The 25,597-nt window shown below is 28.4% G+C and overlaps 2 protein-coding genes across 5 annotated transcripts; one reads left to right on the forward strand and one right to left on the reverse strand.

Annotated features, from left to right (window-relative positions):
• LOC109348231 (guanylate kinase 2-like) lies at positions 6,985-24,473 on the forward strand. Of its 4 annotated transcripts, none has more exons than XM_019588540.1 (11): positions 6,985-7,018; positions 21,722-21,767; positions 21,935-22,042; positions 22,177-22,250; positions 22,326-22,452; positions 22,581-22,943; positions 23,274-23,395; positions 23,475-23,610; positions 23,770-23,815; positions 23,917-24,022; positions 24,104-24,473. In XM_019588540.1, exons 2-11 carry the CDS (start codon positions 21,765-21,767, stop codon positions 24,222-24,224), a joined length of 1,206 nt encoding a protein of 401 aa, XP_019444085.1. In that variant the 5' UTR covers positions 6,985-7,018; positions 21,722-21,764; the 3' UTR covers positions 24,225-24,473. The 4 variants fall into 4 exon arrangements, with proteins under 4 accessions (XP_019444085.1, XP_019444084.1, XP_019444086.1 ...); XM_019588539.1 differs by lacking the exon at positions 6,985-7,018 and adding an exon at positions 21,104-21,340 and having other exon boundaries at positions 21,731-21,767; XM_019588541.1 differs by lacking the exon at positions 6,985-7,018 and adding an exon at positions 21,104-21,340 and having other exon boundaries at positions 21,731-21,767; positions 24,107-24,473.
• LOC109348232 (dual specificity protein kinase shkE-like) lies at positions 9,063-11,775 on the reverse strand. The gene is made up of 2 exons (XM_019588543.1): positions 11,012-11,775; positions 9,063-9,559 (listed from the first exon to the last, which is right to left on the reverse strand). Exons 1-2 carry the CDS (start codon positions 11,642-11,644, stop codon positions 9,359-9,361), a joined length of 834 nt encoding a protein of 277 aa, XP_019444088.1. The 5' UTR covers positions 11,645-11,775; the 3' UTR covers positions 9,063-9,358.

Here is a 25,597-nt window from a genome sequence, read left to right on the forward strand (position 1 = left end):
TTAATAGGAAAAAAAGGGTCAAACTTGGTTGCAGAGACTTTGTCCATTATTATCACTACTTTCTAACTAGCTTCTCTCTCTCTTATTTTTAAGATTTATTGTTTTATTCTCTCTCTCTTATTTTTAAGATTTATTGTTTTATTTTCTCTCTCTTTTGAAAAAGGCAACTCAATGAGGCTGTTTTAATGAATAAAGTGGCATTTTTAGTATTTTCCAGATTTCAAATCTTCCTGCTAATCATTCTACTTATGTATTTATAAATGATTAGTTTATAACTAATTAATTTATAAGTGATATTTATTAATTTCTTATGAATATGCTGATTTAGAAGGATATATTATTGTTCATTTTCTTAATATTATCTCTAATGCTTAGAATAGGAACTCAAAAGAATTATATTTTCTTACAAAACATGTGTTTAAAGAATTTTAAGTAGTGTGTTTTTTGCTTCCTAAGTTATTACTAGAAACGAATCGAGTTGAACTACAGTTCAGCTCGATAAGGATTTGTTCCGTTCGAAATTCGATTTGAGTTTGATACAAACTATTTTTTTAGCTCAAATTCTATTCAATTAAAGTTCATAAATTGTTCAGTTCAGTATGTATTGGTTCATTTAGACAACTTAAGTAATTAATTAATTAATTCATTGTTTATATATATAATAATAATAAATATAAAAAATGCATTAGTCATGCTATTATAATAATAATAAACATAAAAAATAGTTATGTAGTTCAAATTCAGTTCATTTAATTCATGAATCAAGTTTATTAAACTACCTAATGAATCAAGTTTCAATTAATATCAAGCTCTATATTTTAGTGTTATATTCTCTTTTGTTATCGATGGGTTAAGAAAAAAATTTATCACACGATAATCGGAGTGACTGAGTGATAGTTTTTGTTGACTAACCCTTCTCTATGTATGTGGTTAGTACCATTCTAGAAGGTCAACAAATGATACAGCTGGAATTACATTAGTCAACATGAATAATTATTCCTATTTTTTACATGATGTAATTTAAGGATCCTGTTGACGAATTAAGAACGAGGGAAAAGTTGAATTGGAATATTATACAAATATTTTTTACAAAATTAGATTTTCAATTTTGTCTTTCTTCAATGTCCTTTAGTTCAAGCAAAACCAATAGTGATATCCAAAGACTTGAAATTTCTCAAGTTTTGTTGAGGATTGTCTCCTTACATTTTTTAGAGAATTTATGTACATGGTGATGCCAATAATGGCATGCATGTGAAGAAAGATCTATGACTAAAAATAAGATAAATAACAAATATAATTATTTTAATGTAATTTTTATAACTATTTATCTCATCATCATCCAATCATATCAACTATAGTCATATATTAAATTTGTCCTAAGCTGCTCATAAATAAAGTGAACACATTTTGTACTTTCTTATTTTGTTTCTTCTTCTTCTTTCTTTAAAGTTGACATTGGTCACTTTATTAAAATAGATTAATTTCAATTATACACAAAACATTAACTGTTTCCTTTCAATTATCTTTCTCATTATGTGGGAAAATAATTATTCATCATAATACTTAGCATCTCTAGCTACTACATTTGCACCTCTATGGCTTTTATTTATGAATAAATTAAAGAAGTATCTTCAATATTAAAATCCAACTACTAATGTTAACAAAAAATCCAACTAATAATTTTCCAAAATTGCAATCAGTGTATGGATTCCTTGTTGACTTTACAAAAATAATTAGGAGTTATATCCGGAAATAGAAAATGAATACAAAATTGAAATGCTATAGTACTCTTGCTATAAATAAAAATTGAATTGCATTTCTTTACTTAATTTTTAATTTATTTCATTGCATGTGAATGATTTCAACGTACGTTCAATGAAATGAGTAGAATGAAATATCTACTACAACTTGGTTTCTTTGAAAAGATTATCTTGGAGGACTGAAACTAGTCAAAGAAAGTTATAGAAATGAATTTTGTTGCTAATTAATTTTCTCTTTATTTCCTTTATTCAAAGTTCAAACCGGTTTATTTATAGGTTTTTTAATAGGACAAAATGTCTCATATTTTGTGTCATTTCATATGCTAAAATAATAAGACTAGGCAAAAACAATTATTGATAAATTTGTAAACTTGTCTATTTTATTTCAATCAATTCCTACACAGTAACAAGGTGGTGAGAAAGTGCTCTAATTTAACTAGAATTCTTAGGTTCGAGTTTGATACAAAAAGCTTTTAGTTTCTAATTCTACTACTTGACTCAAGCATAGCATATTATTGATTGAGGATGTCATTGTTTTAGATCAAAAAAATCATTTCATACATTTTGATGTATAAAGTGATACAAAATATCGGATAATAATTTAATCCCTATATTAATATGTGTCTTAGGGTACATTTTTAACTACTTTAAAAAAGTAACATGGAACTTGACAAACGCATATTTATGCACATAAATTTTATAATAGAATCAATTATCAATTTATTTATCTTTGGGTAAACTAAAATATGACATAAATGATAAATCATGTAGGAGAGGGAGAGCATTTGCTTAGCATGCCAGAGGCACAAGATCAATATCTACAAATGTTTTCACTCAAACATCATTGTTCTAAATTGTATCTTAAATCATATTTTGAATCAGTGATATTGAAACAAAAAATATAAAAATAATAAATATTTAATTATTTTAATTGACATTATATATTTTTATTGGTATAATATATAGTTTTAGGACAACATAAAAATAATAAAGATAAAGAGGAAAGATAAAAGATGGGTTGAAAGTAGACAATACAAATCCAGTGACTTTGGTAACAGACCAAAGACCAGTCAAACTCGACCATCTAAACTCTCAATTATAATATTTGAAATTGAAACATGCATGGTCCATTCCTCAAACAAACAAAAATGTTTTCATGGGTACCACACCATGAACAATAATTCCTATTTTATGTATAAATTCCATATCAAATGAACGACATAGAAAATAATATAATATGACACTTGGTTGTTGATTTTGGTAGATGTTTGCTTTTTGGGTCTTAAACATGAAATTGGGAGAGCTAATTTTATTATAGAATGATTAACTATATATTGAAGAGCTAAATATTTAATACTTTAAAAAATAATGAATATGATTTTCCATTAAATGTTTACTATTTTTTTTAGACCAAATTGATTATTTTTAAAAAAATGCATGTACTATATAGGAAAAAAATATATTGACTTTAAGGATACGGCATTCTTTTCCAATTTCTCAGACTAAATAATAAAGTCATATTTTCTATCTTAAAATTTGTACTATTCCGTATATCTTTTGTTTCTTATTGTTTAGAAAAGCATTAAATATAAATTAAATTTTTAAATTTTATGACCAATAAAAACGAAATGATACATGGAATGACACACATCTTAAGAAATTAAGATGTGTGCTTCCAAAATAACTATTTTGAAAGTAGAAGCAATCTTGAAATCCATTGTTTCTTTTATTAGTTTAGATTATACAAAGCCTATTCCTTGTTTGATGAAAATAATGTGGATAATGCAAACATTAAATAGGGACATGTTGGGGTAGTTGGTTGATGCTAACCGCTAATATAGATGTAGGTCACCTTCCTCTGCTGTACCATGTGGTTTCATTTAAATGTGCTCAGGGTATGCTGCATACCCTAGTATAAGTTGTTAGCTTTCATAAAAGAGGAAGGGGTTGATTTTTTTCACTTGGGTTGATTCCAAAATAATTGACTTAAGGGATCCATCAAGAATAACCTAAAAAGAGGAGGGATTCACTTGGACTGAGATCCTCTGTCCCAAAAAGTTATTGTCATCATGTCTCTATCCAATAGTATTCCATAAAATAATATAAAATATTAATTTTATTTTTTATAACTTTTTTTCCCCAATTAAATGATGCATTTTGATTGACTTGGAACAACATTTGGGACACCAATGGGGACATGAGATCTCCATCCAAATTCACTTACTTCAAGAGTAAGTTTTTTAAACTTTTTACTTCTTATCCTAACCATGAATTATAGGAAAATCCAATGGTTGGAATTAGTGACTAGATCTAAACTATTAAATGTCCATAAAATTGATGGATGGGATGAAACAAGGATCCTCTGTTCCAAAAAACTCCGTCTTCGTGTCTCTAACTAACAACATTTCTCAAAATAATATAAAATATTAATTTATATTTTTTATAATTTTTTTCTCAATTAAATAACACATTTTGATCTTGGTACACCATTAGGGATACCAATAGGTACATGATATCTTCATCCAATTGGATGAGGAGTAAATTTAAAAAACTTACTCTTGAAGTAAGTGAATCTTCACTCTTCTAAAAATGAATATGAAAACTTTAGTTTTGTTGATTTATCATTGATTGATTTTTTAATGATTAATCAGATTCTCATTGACCATGTCTATATTGACATGTGCTTATTATGAAAAGTTTAGTTTTGAAGTTTTACTCTTGATGAACATGCTAATGTGATTTCAAAGTACTTACTTTCATGTATGTTTTTAATTTGGTAAGACAATGGTGTAACTTTAAGCTAGACAACTAACTTACTTGACCAAAAATAAGATTTATGATTAAGTTTGGGGAGAGGGTTTATTTAATAAGCTACTAGTTCATAAGCTCATTTTAATAAACTATTTTATGCATATTATGACTTATAAGCTAAGAGCTTATTTTGCATTTGTTAGTTAGTTTATAGACTAATTTTACTAAACAAATCTATTTCAGTCAATTAACCTACCAACTCCTACTTTAATTTCTGCTCACAGCTTGTAAGCTTCAATTCCAACTACATCATAAGCTTATGGGTGACTTATAAGCTTCCATCTAACAAATAACTCCAACAAAGAGCTTATAAGCTAATCAACTAGTTTATTTGACCAAAAACAAAATACTTAATTGTGTTTTGCAAATGGGCTTTTTGAGAAGACTATGTTTTATTTGATAAAATATAATATGTTTGATTATATTTGAGAAAGTGACATATTTAATAAGTCACTAACTTAGAAAACTATGTTAGGTAAACTATTTGAGATAGCTTATAAATACATATATCATTTTACCTCTATTAGATAGCTTATCAACTAATCTTATTAAATAGTTTTGTTTTAATCAACTATAAGCTTTCAACTAACTTGTATATATCAATAAGCAACTAAGTTATAAGCTTGTATTTAATAAGTTATATATGATGTATCTTATGACCCCTAATGAATTATTTCATGCATACATATAGATTATGAACTCGTATTTTTCATTATAAACTTTTAAGTAACTTATCAAGTAATTGTCCTAGTATATAAAGTCACAGTCTCTTTTTAAGATTCCCAAACGTGTATGCTCCTACCCCATTTATGGTGAATCTTGTCCAAAATGGCATGCATTGAAATTATTGACGTGGAAAAATCCGAATTAAAGATGAATAATTTGATTATACAAAACCGTCATAACCATTAAAGTCAACTTTATTTGACTAAACCAATGAGAATAAGAATGGCATATCCCATGCATGTAGCTAATATTCATACACATCGATGCTATATATATATATATAAAATAAATATATATATATCCTCTAAAAAAATCTGAAGTGGATATTTGATGGTTCCTTCGTCTCATCCAAGTTCACCACACATTTACTATTTCATGGAAGCTTCTTATCCGCAAATTACAATTAAATAGAGTCCATTTTTCACACATTGTCGTTGAAATTCATCATTTTGACTTTTCTCATTAATTAAATCGGGTGTAGTAAACAAGTTATGTCATTAATTAACACATGGAATTAAGTAAAGTAATCTATTACTCATTTAACTAACCTTGTTATTTAATTGCATCTTGAAACATAAAGCACATACCAATTAGTGTAGTATGTTATTAATATATATAGTTAACACACATAAAAAATTATTTTTCTATATTTATCTTTTCTTTATTATCATTAATTTTAATATATTTAATCTTAGTGTTCTATTTGTGTGTGCATCAAAGTCTTCTCCAACCCACAATGAAGCGAGTAAGGATCATCTACATTAATAAAGAAGCAAATGTCACATGATAATACACAAAAAACAACATGTAATATCATTTTTATATATTTCTTTACCATAAAATCATATTTTTGTCATTAAAAATATGTGTAAAAATAATAACTTCTGATCATTCTTGTGATGAAGTATAGGTTAATCTTTTTCAAAGCAGAAACAATCATTGCTACAACATTCTTTTAATCAAGTCTTTTGAAGGCATAATATTTATTGAATTAGCTTCCTTAAAATGAGAATCAATTGTATTGTGACTAATGTTAAGATTATTTCCTATGGAAGTAGGCTTCTTCACATCAATGAGATAATTAAGATTATGAGACTGCATTATTACTGATTTAAAATCTATCAAATTTTATTGTGAACATATAATACAATTTATTTCATACCATATTTTCCTAACAATTTTGCAAGATACAGGCCCATAAGAAGCCCAACTTGAGAAGTGAGGCCCAGATAGCTCAAGCCCTCATGTCCATTTAGTTGGTGGCTAAATAATGAATATCCAGATCAACATGTTATATTTAGATATAAATATATTTATATATTTTGTATTATCATTTATGACTAAATATTAATTAAAATTAAATTTTTAATGCACTGTTAAGATTTTATTTATTGTATTTACATATATGTATTTTCATACAAATCTTTCTCCTATTTCAATCCCTACCTTTCAAATTGAAGTTTTTTTTTTAAATCTATTTATTTTGATTTTAGTTACTGTTTGTAAAAATTATATTTAATGATAGAGAATAAAACTAGATTAAAAAAATTATAAATATTTTGACCTTGTTTTATTGAGATAAAAAAGTAAAACCCCATTTCGGGTCTAAAAGGTAAAAACTATTTAAGTCAAGCTATACTAAGTACTATGGTAAAAATACTAACCCCACTCTCTCCTTTTAAATACTCTCTTACCCATTTGTCTTATTTTAAGCTTCAACCTCATCCTATAAAAATATAAATTTAATCCTTTATTTTTTAATTTTACCATTTTGCCATAGCAATTTTATTTTTATGACACTATATCATTTCGTCCAGATTTCTTTCCATCCATAAAAAAATAGGTTTTACATCGGAAACTATTTCTCATAACTCTTCTATTACTCTTTCTTCTTTCTTTTATTATATCCATCTTATTTATACTCATTATTTCTCCATTTTTACCATCCTGATTGCTATAATTCTCTAAATTTCAAATGAAAAACCGAGATTTTGTGGCTACTAGGAATGGATCTCTGGACGATAATTTGGTACATCCCAATGTAAATCTAAAATTATTATGACGATAGAATAAAATTGTCAAATATTAAAATGGTAGAAGATTAAATTAACACATTTTTTGTTGGAGGATCAAATTAAAAGTTAAAAAATAAGATAAAAGACCAAAATAGGTTGTCGGGTGGTTTTGGATTTCCTTCACCCTCTCAGGAAGTTTATATTGTCAAATTTTATCAAGTGGTTTAAAGTCTTACTGAATTTCCATATATTATACAAGGTTGAATGTCAATGTTTGATTTAGAAGAGTAACCATTATTGGAAGGAATACTTATACATTCAAAAGAGATTAGCTCATGTGAAATATCCTTAGTTAACCTACAACAATTGTTGATCCAAATATAATATGCATTTAAACAAAGGTACAAGATATCCAAGTAGTTGATTGTGGTAGAAGTGAAATTTAACCCTAGATAAAGTGGCTATTTCAAGAATATTTTTACTTAAATATCATCTTATCTCAATATTAACCTCATAATTAAATATATATATATATAATATGTTGAAGAAAAAGAAAGTGGAAGATGATAATATAACATAAGTTGAATAAAAATTATCCCAACTCTCACAAAGGGATGAATTTGATACTCTAACTCTACAAATTTAATTTACTCTTTCACAGTAGTGGTATAAATATATCATTAAATATTATTTACCATACATATTTTTTATTTATAAGCCTTTAATCAGAGTCTCTAAGACATTCTACAATACTTTCAAGTATTTTATGAAATAAATCGTATAATCAAATATTTTTATTTTGAATTCTTAAAAAGTATTTTCTTAACATTTTCCAAGTATTTTATGAAACATATCATATGACCACAATTGACATTTGTCCCCATGTCGGCAACAAATCCTTTTCTTCATTATTAATGATGAAAATTGCCTTCCACTGATTCACAAGTGTGCCGGATCAATGAACATTTTCTATTGTTTTTTACTGTCCTTTCAACAAATATTACCATAAGATATTGAACATTTGATATTTTAACTTAAAGATTCAATAAGACTTATACCATTATATCAATGCATTATTATATAATATTTTATGTTTTTTCACTATATGCTTCACAGTTTGGAATTAAAGATAAGAATTGTATAAGAATATACTGCTCTCTCCACCATTTAAGGTTGTCTTGTAAGGGCCCTATGTCTTAAATGTGACAGAATCCCACCTTTTATGGATTGCACTTTTAGCGCGTTAAGCATGAAATTTCTTATTTGTGTAGATTGATATGCAATTAATATGGTAAACATTTTTTCTTTGTCCTGAGAAAGGGTTCATTAAATTCTTATATGGTGGATTTGTGAGGGACAGTTTGGTAATGGTGAAATCTCACATTTTAGAGAATATCAATACAAATGTCGGTTGGCATTAGGTATAGTTAGGTGTGTGGTGTGGTCATTTTGCAAGTGATATGTACCAACTAATTCAAAGAAGCAATATATGTATACCTAAAAAAGTCATATACAACAACAATCTAATCCTAGAAAATGGAGGGTATAAGGTTGTGGATTTAAGTTCCACCATCAACAAAAAAACGGAGTTATAATTTGGTTTGATGATTAAGATGAAGGAGGTTGAAAGTGAAGTCTCACCAACAACAATATACTAACATACTAACAATTGTCAATAAAAAACAACAACAATCTAACCTAATCTCACTATATATATATTACATAAATGTACACATAAATGCCAAAAGTGTTTAACCAGCATATTCATTATTCCAAGCACACACTAATCAAAAACACTCCAATTGGTTTTTCACATAATATGATACATAATTACATATCTCCTTATCTTATCTTTTTCTGTATGGTAGTGTCATGCAAGCCCTTATGCACCCTTTAGTTAACTAAAAATGAAAGGTGCTCTTATATACTATGGCACTAAATGCCATCTATTACACTCATAAAACTCTCTCATTCTTTTCCTTTTTCTTCTTTTTGATTTGCCTAAAAATGTGTTTAAAATGGGGTTTCAAATATAAAATATTAATATTATACAAGTTTGAAGAAGGATTTTTTAGAAGGAGGTCTTCCAACAGCTTTCATGAGGTTAGCAATCTCAAGAACCCTAGCAACTTTAGTTCCCCTTTTAGCCTCAGCTGAAGCCCTTTTTTCCTCAGCTTTTCTACGAGCTTTTGCTACATTGTTTTGCATTTTCTCCAAACCTCTTGCTCTTTTCTCTTCAAGCTTCCTCTACACAATGTCACAGATTTTTTGGTTCAATATAATGTGAGTGAATATTATAAAATGCTATGGTTATGTGAATTTTTAGGTTGATTTTTTATAGAATAAAATCACTACTACTATACTTAATCAAAATTTAATTAATTATCACACCTTATTACAATTGATTATATAGCCCCTTTAAGGCATCCATTTCGGTGGTTATCATTTATGGGATGAAGATCACTTGTTCTAACTTGGTGTTTTCAACCCTGTCTCGCCTAATAATACAGTATCACATAATGTTCTCTTCTATTTCAGTAGAGGGAAGAAAATGTCGCACATGAATGAATATTTTCTATTAGTATAGTAAGCTGAAATTTTTAAATGATGTGACCCTATATTATTAGATGAGACAGGATTGAGGACACCAAGTTTAGACAAGTGATCTTCATCCACATTTATATTTATGTATGCATATGTACAAGTGGATGATTATTTAGCCTCAAATTGCCAAATCAAGAAAAAAAATATAAGAAGAAAAGAAGGGATGTTTGTTGAACAAGGAACTTAGTAGTAACTCAACTTTTCAAAGATTAACACATGTTTCCCGTGTGGCATTTACATCAATTTTAAATGATGATTTTAACCTATGCTATATTAATATATGATCAAGTCCTTAGCCTTGGAATTCAAGGGAAAAAATATCACACTAGCAAGATTAGAAGGCTATCTTATGGAACTATCACTATTTTTAAAAAAAAATAAAGATTAGGGAAAGGTTAAAATGAACCGATATATTAGGGTATAAAACTTTTATCCTTAAAAACAAAAACAAAATTAAGAGGATTGTTCTATCAAAGGTAACACCATTTTTACCAATATTAATGCATGTACAACTTTATTCTTAACAACTCTTCAATTTATTTAACTTGTAAGTTATCGACTACCACACTAATTTTCTTTCCCATCTCATTTGAAATCCTCAACAACCAAGAAAAATAATGTCCCAGCTTTTTATGTGTATAAACTAAGAAAAGTACTAATAATGATATGAATAAATCAATAAAGTAAGAAAAGTACTAATAATGATATGAATAAATAAAAAATCACGAGGACACTCACTCACTAGCTAACATTATTATTCATGAATTGATTTGACTGGAACAAAGATCAATGATCAATCTAAGACAGCTATAAACAGTGAAGCCTACACTGTTTCAAGTCTTGATAATAATCATAAACTCAAGGGAAATGGAGATTAAGATGCAAAATAACACCTAGAGAAAAGAGAAAACATTTTTTATAATATGTTTCTAACATATTGGTAAAACTATCACATGTTTGATATCAAGTAAATAAATATAAACTGTTGTACAAAGATATATTGTATAAATTAAATAACATAAGAAGATACAATTTTAAATTATCCATTCATAGCTTATGTTAATAGGATTGACAAAAGTATTGAGAAAATGTTACCTCAATTTTCTTCATCCATGAAGAAGCTTTCTGAACTTGCTCACTCTCCCACCCATTGATCACAGCATCTTCTCTTTTGAACCTGTTATTAATCTTAGCAATCTTAGCATTTTGCCAAGCTGATATCTTTGCATCAACCTCTTCCTTCTTCACCCTTTCAACTGATACCACTTCTTCACTACTATGACCTCCACTACTAGGTCTTATTGAAGATGGAACTGGATCAAAAGGGTGGTTATCTGCCACAATAGCCAAAGGGTTAGTCTCTTCCATCAAATCATCTTCACCAATTCTCCTCAAGTTGTTGTTACTATTATTATTGTTGTTGTTGTTGTTGCCTCCTATTACTTCATTTTCATGACCATAATTCATCATCATAGGGGTAGTGATGTTGTTATGTTCAATACTTGACCCTGCTATAACCAAAGCATTAAACTCTCTACTCATGCTTGTGAAATTCTCACTAGAAGCACCACCTTCTGTGCTAGCCAAGGACATAGAAGATGGCCTATGGCTATGTCTTGTTGGTGGTGGTGGAGGGGTCAAGGCATGGATTTCTCTAACTATTTCTTCATCTTCTTGATCATCATATTGTGTTCCATGGCTAGTGGAACCAAAGTGATTATTCAACATGGATAGGTGTTGTTGTGTTTTGATGTCAATAAACAATAGTCAAAAGTAGAAGAGAGTTAAGTAAAGGGATTTCATCCAATCATAGTAGTGTGTTTGTTTTTAATGAATCAAAGTAAATAAAGTTTACCACATTCATAGAGTTGGAGAAAGAGCTAGAATTCAGGATCAAAATCTTAAATAAATTAATGCCATGATAGCTTTTAGTTTTAGATGGTAATCTTCTGAAAGCAACTTTTGACTTTTTCCATCAGGTAAAAGAATTTTATGTTTGCTAGTGATGCCTTGAACTTCCATATATTCCTATTGTTAGGAAGTCAAAGTAAATATTAAAACATGAAACTAGTAGATATGGTTAAGTTTGTTATAAAATATATTTAACATATATCATTTATAAAATACAGGTGTGGAATGAGATAAATCTCTCAAAAGTCCCTCTTACCTCATTCTAATATGAAATAAGTGTAATATATATATATATATATATATATCGTCGGTATAAAAATATATACAGCCAATGTATCATCTATCATTTGTTTATATTACTTTTTTGAAAAGTTGATAATGATTGAAAATAAATGATATATGATAGACATACAAATAGTGTATAAAACTTGTATATTATTGGTGCATGCGTTTAAAACATGCATATTGAGGCAAATTAGATGCTTAATGTCATATAGTGAAATAGCCAAGCCTAATTTGGCAATAAGAGGGAAGGTACTCTCCCTTAGAGGACACCCTCAACGATGCAGATTGAAAGTATATGAATTCATGAAATTTTTATTAGGAAATAATGTTCAGATATTTTTTTTGGTAGGGCACTATTGTGTTCATTTGTTTTGTTATGTACAGCTTTTGTCCACGTACATATGCAATTATAATATATCTAATCCCACTTCATTATCACTTTATAACAATTGCCTTATCAACTTAAGTGATTATACTCTAATTTAGAGGGATGTCTATTTCATATTAAACTTTCAGCCATTGCTGAAGTGATTGAATGGAAGTATTAGTTGACCTATTGTTTATTTTAGTATTTAAAGTATACTTTATCATTTAATATAGGTGAGCACCCTTCTGTTCTTTCAATATATTTTTGCTTAAAAAAATGAATTGAATATTGGAATTATTATTTATTTTTCTTATGATAGGTTTTCCCCCTCTCATCTTAATTTGTTCATAATAAAAGTGGAGGAAATGAAAAGTTGCAAGATCATGAAATATGTAATATGCCTCATGAAAGGTGTAAAATGATATTCATAGATGATTTACTATGAAATGACCATGGTAAAAATTGAACTCATAATATTGCTGGAATATTAAGCTACCAACCAACAGATATTAGTTCAAGTGGTATATATTTAATTTCCCTTAAGCAAGGTTTCAGGTTCGAGTCTTGTTGATGAAAAAATATTCGTTAGAAGAGTTAGTCTCATAAACCTATAGATATTCCCGGCTCGGATAGGATTGCATCCAATGCGAGGTTAACTGTGAATAATTTTGTAATATCCCACTAAAGTACAAAATTATACAATATCATCTACAAACTTATTAATGTGTCTCTTGTAAGACTCTGGAATTTTCTTATATCAAACCGTTTATATTTTTGTCTTAGTCAATTAAGTGGTTGCAGTTTGGTATATCCAAAAATGAACTTATAAGTGGTGGGAGAATTTTTAAATTGTAATTCATTTTAAAAGAAGGAAAGTGAATGACAAAATTGCTGTAAATTATCATCATAAGTTAAGTGAAGCTATGAAAATTGATTTTTTCTATGAAGTTAATTTACTTGTGCTGTCGGCTAGAAAATCTGAGTGACCAAGCTAAAATATTATAGCACGAAATAGGCCACTGAGATTTGACACGTGTTATGTTTGACACTTCAATCTAAGTTGATCTCCCACACGTGGCCATAATTCATAGGTAGATCTCTCACAAAAGCACCAAATCCAACATCATTAAATATTCCCTTTGGACTAAGTTGTTGTTTCAATCACACAAGTTAATGAATGGCGTGGACCAGTCAAAATAATTCAAAATGTAAAAAAATGAACAAAAAATTGATACATAACACTATAAAAGTTTTATATCAACATGAGTTGATTTAGTGATATAGCTAGATTTTAGAATGACCAACATGAGTTAATTTTTTATAGCGATATTTGTTAAGAAGATCAGACACAAATCTCGAAAGAGATTAGTTCATTACTCTAAGATAAAAAGATACTTTCGGTAATATAAAAAAATGTAAAAGTTTTATACAATATCAAATGATTATTTATTATTATTTACCCGTAATAAAAATAAATGGTAAATTGTGTATTACACAAAAAATTAGGTTTTTTCTAATATGAAACACACAGCTAAAAATAATAGATTTTCAATCCGTGTAATTCAGTATTTTTGTTAATGTGTAAGTTCCAGTAAAAAAAATGATATAAAAGTGTTAATTAGATTATGGGATTACATTTCCTACTTATAATAATGTCATTGAATATCATTAACATCGATGACGCTATACTATGTCATAAAAGTAAATATTAGAAGTTGAATTCATAACAGACGGTTCAATTAGATTTACATGATATAAAGCATGAATAATTGGATTCAAACAAAAAAAATACCAAAGGTTTACTATGTCTTTTTTTGTGTTAATTGGACTTTTCTTAGAGTATATAGTAGTTATTATATTAGATGAAACTAGTGTGTGTAAAAATATATATACAAGGATGAAACAGCAATGTGGGTCATCCCATTCGATAACAAACAAATTTAGGTACATGACAAGGAAGGAACTTGGTTGTGTTGAAAGTGACAAAAGACTTTTTTAATGGAGTTCATGATGGATGAAATTAACCATATATTTTAATAATTTGGTTTGTGGAAGATATTAAACTATTAAAAAGGTTTCATGTCCACAATCATGTGGGACATTTTCAGATTAGGTTCTATCTTTATGAATATTAAAATAATTAATTTGATGAGTCATGTGTGGGGTTTGGGTCATAAATTGCACTAAAAATAAAATAGAGTTTATAAGGCATATACCTCGAGGCCAATCTAGTTCATTTTATTAGTGGTTTGACAAATTTTATTTTAATATCAACGAATTATTTCACCATAAAATTTAATAATTCTATAGAATATGGGTGAGTAGGATTCGACCCTACTCGTTCACCTAATTTGGACCGATAATTGGACTCAAATAGGACCAGGTTTTATGAGGTCTAGGGTTAGGTTTAGATTTAAAAATTAGACACAACCAATATTTAGGGTTGAGTATGAGACAAAAACGACCCAGCCTGGATCCGGTCCATGATTACTCATTCATCATGTTTGTATGTGTCTCTATTGAATTATATATAGAATAATGACATCTCTTTGGTAGAAAGTATCATTGATTCTCTATTTTTTTTATCATATATACATATTTAACAATATATGTACATATGTCAAATTACATATTCATAATAATAAATGATATTGAGAATATTTTATCTAACTGAGTATGCATTATATTTAATCGGATTTAGGGTCAGGTTTAGATCCATAAGTTGACCTAGTCAATATTTAGATTCGTGACTATAATTAAATTCAGATTCAAAAACAATGATTATATCAACGTTTAGGGTCGAGGAATAGACAAATCTTACCGACTCATGCTCAACCCTAATATAAAGTTTGGGTACCCAAAAGTTTAAGAACACTCCTCATCTCCTAGAGTTCACCAACTCCCTATAATGTTTTGTTATCCTAGACAGATTTGTATAGTGTATATTAAGGTTGTTTAGTGTTTTGTTATCTGCACAGAGATGGTGCTGTTCCCCACTCCCACCACTCCAACAAACAAAAAGCTTTTATGTGTATTTTTTATCAAACATGGAAAACTCTTGAACATATTTAGTAGTTCACTAAATTTGTATGAACTTAGTCTTTAAATGATTCATCTAAGTAATAGAATAAATAGTGAATTTAAATAAATAGTGAATTTAGTTTTAGTTAAACATGTTCAATCCTTTGAGAAATCTTTATCCATTAGTTAAATATTTTTTCCCCTTAATGTCAAACAAAGAAATTTATTTAAAAGACACAAATTTTCCATTAATTAATGTGTGGATATTTATTCATGAATAAGCAACTATTACCCAACCAGAGCTGTTTTTTTTCTCCTTTATTACTCAAAGCCCAATTCAAGCCCAATTACAAATACAAGTATAAATATTCATTCCACTATCTTCATTATCTATTTGACTGGGTCAAATGTAGTTTTCGAAGCTTCTAGTAGACCCAAACAAACATAAAAACTTGTTTTGCTCTGGTGAAAGCCCATTTTCTTTAACCTGTTTCCCCCGCACATTCACTGAGACAGAGTGTGGGATTATTATGAGACAAAAAGTTATTGAAGTTAGTGAAAACATTGAAATTGTGCATATCATAGGAGAGAAAGAAAGAAACATCTTTATAAAAAAAATTAGTTTCATTCCTAAGGATTGGAGATAATAAATTTAAAATAATAACAATGTATTGGAAAACGGATAATTAAACATTTGGAGAAATAGTGAAATCAGGTTTCCAATGCAAACTTATTTTATTATAATTCTTTATCCTTAGGCCTTAGGGTTGAGATTAATATAAAAATACCAAACATTTTTCATACCAAATGCAACTTTTTTTTGTCTATTCAGTACCATATGTAATAGACAACTACATTTTTTTTTATTTTTTTTAACTTTATACTCTAAGCTTGATTAAATACCTATAGTACTTCAATCTTATCTTTTTTTGCTAATATAATTGTTTACAACCTAAATTGCCTCCAAATATGTAAGTACATGATTTTCATACTTATTCAAAATGTCACATGCTTCTTTATAATTTTTTTTAGCGATTACGCATTATCAAATCTAAAATAAATAGGGGTTATTATTATTTACGAAAAGTTGTTAGGACAACTCTTTCTTAAATCTATAGTTCGATATTATATTTGACTCAAATTAATACTTGTGATGCGGCAAGGTATGCCCACTTTTTGATAGGTATTAAATCTACCCCGTTTATTTCAGGACATTAATCTCAATAATATCCCATAAATCTAACCTAAGTCATGTTATTATGAAAAGATAATTAGGTGAGTCATGTCACAAAATTTAAGTGACTTTGAAATGGATTATAAAAGTTAAAGTTTATATAGAAGATACAAATTTTAAAGTATGTTGAGTTAATAATTTACATGGTATTAACTTTTTTTATGATTCTGAGCATCATTAGGGAGAAGATTATAATATGGAATGATAATCCAGGTGAATTTAGGAACCAAAGAAGGGAGGGATCCAATCCAACTAAATAAATAATATTTGAGTATAATAAATATTTCTAAATATATTTTTTAAAGACAAATAAAAAATATAAGTGCACATAACTACTTGTAAAAAATATATGAGAAATGCCACTGCTCCTTTGATCCATCCTTGGTCTTATATTATACTAGTTGATTACTTATATTTTTTAAACAATGAAGAAAATGTCATATTGATTTTACAAATAAGTATCTCAAAGAATCAAGATTAAAGTGTGCCATTGTGTAGTGTAAAATTAAGTTTAAGATGCATTATCTGCTTAATATTTAATGAAAAGTGTTACTGATTATGTATCTCAGAACCAAGAAGGTGTTGTTGGTCTACTGTGTAAAGAGAATACGTCTCTTGTCCCACAGTTTGTGTCAACTCATGTGTGATAAGTTTTTGATTGGTTAGAAAAATATTTAATAATTAAATTTTAACTTAAATATATTTTTTCTGATCAATCACAAGTACATTACACACAGAGTGACACAAATTGTGGGGCAACAGACGTATACCCAGTGTGTAAAGCCTCCACTAGATCCTAGAATGATCAAAATGTCAATAGTTTATTCACTAAAAAATGATAGTCATGTATTCCAAAAAAGATTAGTTTTTTTTTACTAAGGTTGAACAGATAAACGATTAAACATGTCGTTGTGTAGTGCGAATTAAGTTTATGAGAGAATCATAGTAATGAATTTTAAACTTTCAAAAATTACTTAGTGACACATTTAAAGAATCACTTTATTATTGAATATATTACTCTTAAAAATTAAAATGATTAAAACTTCATTTTCCAATGACAAACTTGTTAGCATGTAATTCTAAATATGTAACGATAGATGACATTCAAAGAAAAAGTATAGAAAAATAAGTTTAAAGTATCATAAGTGCCTATGTAATTGAATTTTAGAATCATCAACTCTAAAATTTATTATTATTTTACAATTGAGAAGGCCCAGATTCATGCTCATCCCTATATGTAAATCTATTTAGAATCGTCAGCTCTAAAAATTAAGTATAAAAATTATTTTTTCCTTTTTTCTGTACAATTGTATATAAAAAATACTCTAAAAAAACAAAGGGGTACCATATGTTATCCCCAAAGTTAATGAATAAAAAATAATTTTGCTTTTAAAATATTAAAACAATGGAAGAGATTCATGTTACACATAGATGCTCTGCACCCAATTGGATGTATTGATTATTGAAGATGGACCCCTTAACTTATTAGGTATCCACATGGTTTCAGTCCTAGGCACGAGGCATGCTACATTTTATTCTCTATATATTTAATATCCATTTGGCACTCACTATCATCTATTTATTACCATTTTGTAATATCTATACAATGTTAGTGTAAAAATTTATGCACAGTTATTATATTATTTACATTTTTTTTTTGTGTTAGGAGCACATGTGTTGTCTCACAAGTTGTGTTATTGTATCAACTTAGTTTGTGATTGGTTAAAAAAATATATTTAAATTAAAAATTAATAATTAACTATTTTTATGAACAATCACGATTAACGATACATACATTAATATAACTTATGGGATAACATGGACTTTCCTTTTGTTAATGTGAATAGAGAAATCCTAACCTCTCTTTCTTTGGGTCCTAGTAGTGGAGACTATGAAGTTTGACTATGAAAGCCAAGTTGAGGGAAGAGATTGATAGAGGAAAGAAAAAGAGCAATCATAGATTTTTGAAGGATAAAAGGGAAACGATTCTTTGTGAAAGCAACAAATATAAAAAGAAGAGATTCTCTCACAAATATTTTGGGTCATCCAATTTGCTAAAGCATAAAGTTATGCAAATTTGTGAAAGATATGTTTAGTTATTATTATAGTAAAAACAATTCAAAGTTCAAATATTTTGGGTTGCTCCACCAATCATGGATAGAGCCACATTTGGTGCTTGCAAATTGTAAGTGTCATTTTGCTTATGGGCAAAACATATAATAAAAGGTTCTAGATATTTTTCTCTAAATTATTTTATTTGTAAAAGAGACAAAAGCTTTATTAGATTAATACCACTATTAAAGTAAAAGTTTATGTGTCAATGAAGCAAAAGGTGACTTTAGACTACACCCTTCTTAAGTGGAAAGATTAATTATTATTCATGAGAAAATCCTTGATTGCTTATGATGATTACTGCATGACACTTTCTCTTTTGGTGGATTTGCAACATGTAGAGCCATAGAGGTATATTATTTTGGATTATCTCTCTCATACGTTATATATCAATGAAAACATGTTATATTAATTTAAAATTTTAAATATTTATTATTATTATTATTATTTTTGTTTCATTATTATTGGTTCAGGAAAACATATGAGACATGAACTGAGATAACAAATATTTTTGCTGTTAAAAAATATAACTGTGTAGAGATAATCTATAAAATATTGATAATATATTAAAATTTTAATTCTAATAGCACCAATAAATATATACACACTTCTTTTCTGTTGAAGATAAACTAGTAGTAATCCTGAAAATTTTCAAGCTGAATTATAAAAACTCTCAACCTATTTGTTTGGGGAATTTGAGTTAATTCATTGAATTCTACTATAATGGATTTTTTAGTATAATATTTGTTTGGGGTATTTGACTTAATTATTAAAACTTCATTGACAATTCAACTTGGAATCTAATATTAGGTATTTGACTTAATTCATTCACTTTTAGACTAGACTTGCTAGATACTCCATATCTCTCCCACTTTACAATAGTGCGATTCATGTGATGAGATAATTATTGCCATAGATACGGCTCAAAATATTGATTTCAAAACTAAAGTTTTTTTTTGCATAGTGAATCATATTTAAATATTATTATAGGCTATATTTAGGATGGGTTAATTATCATTGATAATATATGAAAAATTGATCCCGTATTGATTAAGTACAACTTTTTACATTAATAATATAAAAATTATCTAATCTATTTATATTTAAACTTAAATGATAGATTATTATCCACCTATAACTCAATTTTCATAGGTTTCGATGACTGTATATCCAATTTATTAGATTTTTTATTAGAATTAAAAACACTTTTGAAAAAATATATTATTTTAAGAACCATATTTCAATGAAATATTTTTCAAAATAAAATTATTAAAAAATTACTTTTAAAAATCATTCAAAAACACTCTTAAAAATATTTATATTTTTGAAAAATGTATTTTTAAATTGCTTTATTTTTCAACTGTAAAAAAAATTATTTTCTATATTGTGATTTTAAGGTTGTGTGTAAATTTTCTAATAGATATTTGTATATATTATATATTTTAGTACAAAATTTTAATATTAACCATATTTGTATGTCCTCTAATTGATTTTAATTTAATAATATACATTTAATTTAAATTTGACTACTATTCAATTGGAAAAGAAACACAGCGAAAAACAAAAAAATCCACATATAATAATAATAATAATAATTATTATTATTATTATTATATCCTTTTATTTATTACAATTCATTTAATTGTGAACCTATAATTAGTGGGTGAAACATATTGAAATGATATAATAATATGTTGAGTGACACCGTGAAGTATCTGCTAAGAATTTATTCAGCTGACCGAGTCTGCCGACTTACCTAACAAGGTTGAATGCTTCTCTGTCTCTGCCTCAAATCATAAAACATAGATTAGTTATGCTCTTTTAACTATTAAAAAAACAGTCTCATATATAAAGGGAAAAATGTATTCATTTTTAATATTCAAATTTTGAATTAACATAAATCATAACGGCAATCTTTTCTAGTCTTTAAAAACAATATCATGTTAAGGGAGAAAGTTACATTTTTTCTGTTTTAAAATTTAATACTTATAAAATAGCAATGCACGGTTTTGATATGGTTAACACATCCTCTACTATTTATTTATTAACCTTAATTGATTTTTAAATACAAATATTATTTTAATAATAAAATTGGACACCTATCATGATTTAATTAGTAAATGATAAGTTAAATCACGATGAATTATAAAACCTATATGATATTGAATATGAAAATATGATAATTACGATAAGTTGTAAAATGAAAAGAATAATAATGAAAATAAATAGAAGAGATTGGAATTGTAGAAGGGTTGAGAAAAAGTAGCATAGAAAGAAAGAGAAGAAGGCGTAGAGAAGAAAACGAAAACCGATCCTTGTGTTTGTTTGTTTTCTGAATCTTCTCCTTTTTCGCCTACAAATATGATTTCCTTTCTCACTTTTTCTCCCAACCTTCTCTCCTTTTTTTCTATTTCTTCATTCTTTCTCTCTATTTTCCAACAACTCTAACCCAATATACACCATTTTAACCATTCAAACTTCTAACTTTCCTTAGGTATTATCAACATTCACACTCTCTATTTATTCAAGTTTTCACCTTTTTACCATTTCTGATCTGGGTTTTCTTCTTATTCTCTCTACCTTGCTTCATTTTCTTCTTACCCCACTTTTCATTTTTTTGTTATGCGGCTCAGAGAGATATATTGAATAGAAGCCAAGCTTTTTGAATTATTGTTATATAAATCTCTAGTTTTTTGAAAGTTAATGGAATCTGGGTTTGTCTCTATTTAAATCTCATTGGGGTATATTTGTTTTTTTAGAAGTTAAAGCTTGTAATGTCTGCTTATTTCAATGGAGTTTCTGTTCTCTATTTTATTTACATTTTTGTATATATGGGTAGATCCTATAGTATGATATTCATCATTGTTTATGTTATTTTACTCAGGATTTAATCCAAAATTCCAGGAACACATATATCTATGGTAAACATCCCTTTTTCCCATGCAATCTCATTAATGATTATAGAATGTTTACAATTTACAAAAATGTATTGTTTCAAGTAGAATGTAGATAGATCATGTTGTTCGGGTTTCGATCAAAATGGTTTTGGTTTAATGTATCATAATAAATCTTCTGTTGTGTTCACTAGGGAGAAGCACCAGCATTCTTTGTTGATGACTTGCAAAATGAGCCTCTCAATGGCTTTGAATTGAAAAATGGAACTTGCAAAACTAATACAACCATTGGTTACAAAACAGTAAGTGTATAATTTATACAACATGCTATGAAGATTATCTCTATATATTATATGTTCTTTGTAATTGATTAGATTAGTTGGTACCTAGTCAATCTTCTGCCTAAAACAAAAATGGGCCTCCATTTTTTTGACAGTATGTCATTGGTGGAGCTGATGATGGAACTTTGTCCATTGAAGTTCAAATTTTTGACCGTAACCGTGGCGAATGGTTAGTCTAAGGTTTCTTAGCTCCATAGCTGTTTTTCTTAACTTTTTGATGCTGATATCCATTTTTGAATTTCAGGGTTCATCCAACTGTTCATGGTACAAAACCTATGTCATGCAAAGGCCACTCGGCTGTTCTTTTGAAAGACCGAATATTAGTTCTTAAGAAGGGTTCTAAACCAGATGATCAGATATGGTTTTTGGAGGTTGTTTTTTGCAGATTAATCTAATAACAAAGGACTATTTTGATGCATGGAGACTTTGATACAATAGTAGATTTCTTCTATAGTTTTCCTAATAGGTGCTAAAGTTTCATTTTGTTTATTATCGGCAGTTTGATACCGAATATGTTAGGCAGCTGCAAAAGAATTTGGGGACTGAGGTTGTTGCTTGGAGTAAGGGTGTAACGGGCAATGCTGAGAAACCTATTGTTATTAGTGGTCCTTCTGGAGTAGGTAAAGGAACATTGATATCAATGCTCATGAAGGAATTCCCATCTATGTTTGGGTTTTCGGTGAGCCACACCACCCGTGCTCCAAGAAATATGGAGAAAGATGGGGTCCATTATCATTTTACGGAGAAGTGTTTAATGGAGAAAGAGATTAAGGATGGGAAATTTCTCGAGTTTGCTTCTGTCCATGGCAATTTATATGGGACCAGTGTTGAGGCTGTTGAAGTGGTAGCTGATGCAGGGAAAGTAAGTTCCTTCTACTTTAATATTGTTATAACACATTTTATCGGTAGCTTGGATATTCGGACCATTAAACAACCACCAAAGGGTTTAAATAACTAGCTATTCTTTTCCTGGAAATTTGTCTTTATAATTGATTGGTTTTGACAATTTTGTAAGATATGAAATGTTAAGTTTTTCTTAACATGGGTGGTTATTGAAATACATTTGTTTTGATCTTGTCAGATCGATTGTTATGTGTCATATTATTTCAATCTTGTAAGCATTGCCTTGCTCCATAAGTTAATTTTGATCTTTTGCATCTAAGATAATGAAATATATATATTTTTCATTCAGAGATGTATACTTGACATTGATGTTCAAGGGGCAAGGTCTGTGAGGGCTAGTTCTCTTGAAGCCATATTCATCTTTATCTGTCCTCCATCGATGGAAGATCTCGAGAAGCGTCTACGTGGCAGGTGAGTAATTGCTGCTTAGTATCTTTTTAATCCTCAAACATTATACAATTTCATGCTAAATTCAATGCTTTGAAACCAGAGGGACAGAGACAGAGGAACAGGTCCTGAAGCGATTACGAAATGCCGAGGCTGAGATCAAGGAAGGAAAGTCTTCTAAGATATTTGATTTTATCTTATACAACGACAACCTTGAGGAGTGTTATGAGAAACTTAAGGTATCTGGCTAAAGCAAAAACTTGCTCAATCTTTGAGAACTTTATCATTTTTTGTTTTCTTTGACCAAAGATATCCCTACAGGCACTACCATTAGACTAATCTGTGATAAGTTTATTAACTATTAGTTTATCCTGATACAAAAATATCAATCATTGCAGAAACTATTAGGACTTGATGGTTTCGTTGCGGCCGCACCGAAATCAGGTAAGATTTTTTGGGAAGTAGATAAATTTGTTCTTTGATTTCGTAGTTTTTACTTTTTAATGCCATGGAGATAGACTAATGTGTTTAATATGTCAATTCAGAACCTAAAGAGATTATTCTACCAATGGACCACTCATTGTCAAAGATAGATGACAAAATCATCATAAACTGCATGCCTTCAGAACTAGACAAAGATTCAAAGAATTTGTAAGTCTTCTTCTGAACACACAACTTAATTCAGCATCAAAGTGTGAGTTGATTAATGACTTCGATTACTATTTGGTTTAGCAGGATCATGTTGGATGTGTCCTCACTAAAAGGTGGTGCACCTGGACGGACAAGAGGGTTAGATTTTCAAGCCGTAAGCTCATTTTCTGAGTGCTTGACCGGGGCGAATCAGTTTAGCTAACATTGAATGAACTTTCCTCAACTAACTTGGTTTCATGCATTCATATATTACTTCAGAAAATAGGACATGTGATCATGCATTAGATTCATGTCTTAAACATGTTTTTTTTATTTCTTTTGTTCTTTCTTTCTTTCTTGTGGGGTTCTTTGATTGTTATGGCAATTCTATTGCTTTTAGGAGTGTTGACAATTGCTCAATTATTATTATTTCCCTACACAAGCAATGAAATGATTTTGATTTTTGCTTCTCAAGGTACAATTTGGTTCCAATTTATCATTTTGTCCAATGCCACCTTTCTTATTTTCTTTCTATATCACATCACCTATCCTATCTTATTTCTCTATTTTCTTTATGGTGTTGGCATAATTTATACCATTTGTTCTATAAGTGTGGTTTTCTTCATTGTGTCCCTTATGACACTTGACGTGTAGAAAATTTATTTGGAGATTGTTAGGCCATCAACATTTAGTATGATAATGATTGTACCTAAAACTAAACCATATGTCCTAGGCTAGGATGTTCTACCATATAAGGCACTTCACCTGTCACAAAGTTGGTGAAGACAAAATTGAAGATATTAATCATAATCATCATCTAACAATGAATTTGAGATTTTAATTAATGGGGAAATGATACTTGATTCTCACAATCATATGCACTCTCTAGTTGGCTTAGACCAGCCAACTTAATTATTTCAACACCTATATTCATATTCCATATATAGATTTTCTAAAATATAATTGTAACAAACAATGCTAACCATCGGTGGAACGAATCTATAATAGCCGAGTCAGATATCAAATTAGAAGAAATTTTGTAAGGTTCTAACTAGTGTAACAGACTAAACTGTTCGATTAAACCGAACAATGTCACATATTTCATAGGATTAAATCACAGTTGATTTAAACGTATATTTTCTTTTTGGCTTTTTATGTGAGTAAAACGACTGATCCAACTAGGGCTGGCAATGAACCGAACCAACTCGGTATTTGTTCGAAACTCAATTCGTTATTTAGCTCGATAAATTTGGTTCATGAACCAAATGAGCTGAACTTGAGCTAGAAATTGAGCTCGTTAAATAAACGAGCCGAACTTGAGTTGGATAAAGTTCAACTCATTTGGTTCATGAGCTTACTCAATATATATATTTAAACTAATTTTTAAGTTTATTATGACTCATACATTATTTCTTATATTTATTGTTATTATATATATAAATAAGATTATATTTATATAGATAAATTTTTTGAAGTATTTTTTATCAAAATTTAATTAATTATTTGAGTTGTTCAAATGAATTATTCGAACTGAACCGAATAATTCGTGAACTTTAACCGAGCCGAACTCAAGCTAAAATAATAACTCAGTATTGA

Source organism: Lupinus angustifolius, chromosome LG05 (assembly GCF_001865875.1).
Source record: "Lupinus angustifolius cultivar Tanjil chromosome LG05, LupAngTanjil_v1.0, whole genome shotgun sequence".
NCBI classification, from domain to species: Eukaryota; Viridiplantae; Streptophyta; class Magnoliopsida; order Fabales; family Fabaceae; genus Lupinus; species Lupinus angustifolius.

What these genes read in the sequence shown, in the direction of transcription:
- LOC109348232 (XM_019588543.1), bottom strand. Translation starts at nt 11,644, where the DNA reads ATGTTGAATAATCACTTTGGTTCCACTAGCCATGGAACACAATATGAT. An exon ending in CATGGATGAAGAAAATTGAG is followed by an intron (nt 9,560 to 11,011) that starts GTAACATTTTCT and finishes GACATTGTGTAG; the next exon opens with AGGAAGCTTGAAGAGAAAAG.
- LOC109348231 (XM_019588540.1), top strand. An exon ending in CAACCATTGGTTACAAAACA is followed by an intron (nt 22,043 to 22,176) that starts GTAAGTGTATAA and finishes TTTTTTTGACAG; the next exon opens with TATGTCATTGGTGGAGCTGA. An exon ending in AGTGTTATGAGAAACTTAAG is followed by an intron (nt 23,611 to 23,769) that starts GTATCTGGCTAA and finishes CAATCATTGCAG; the next exon opens with AAACTATTAGGACTTGATGG.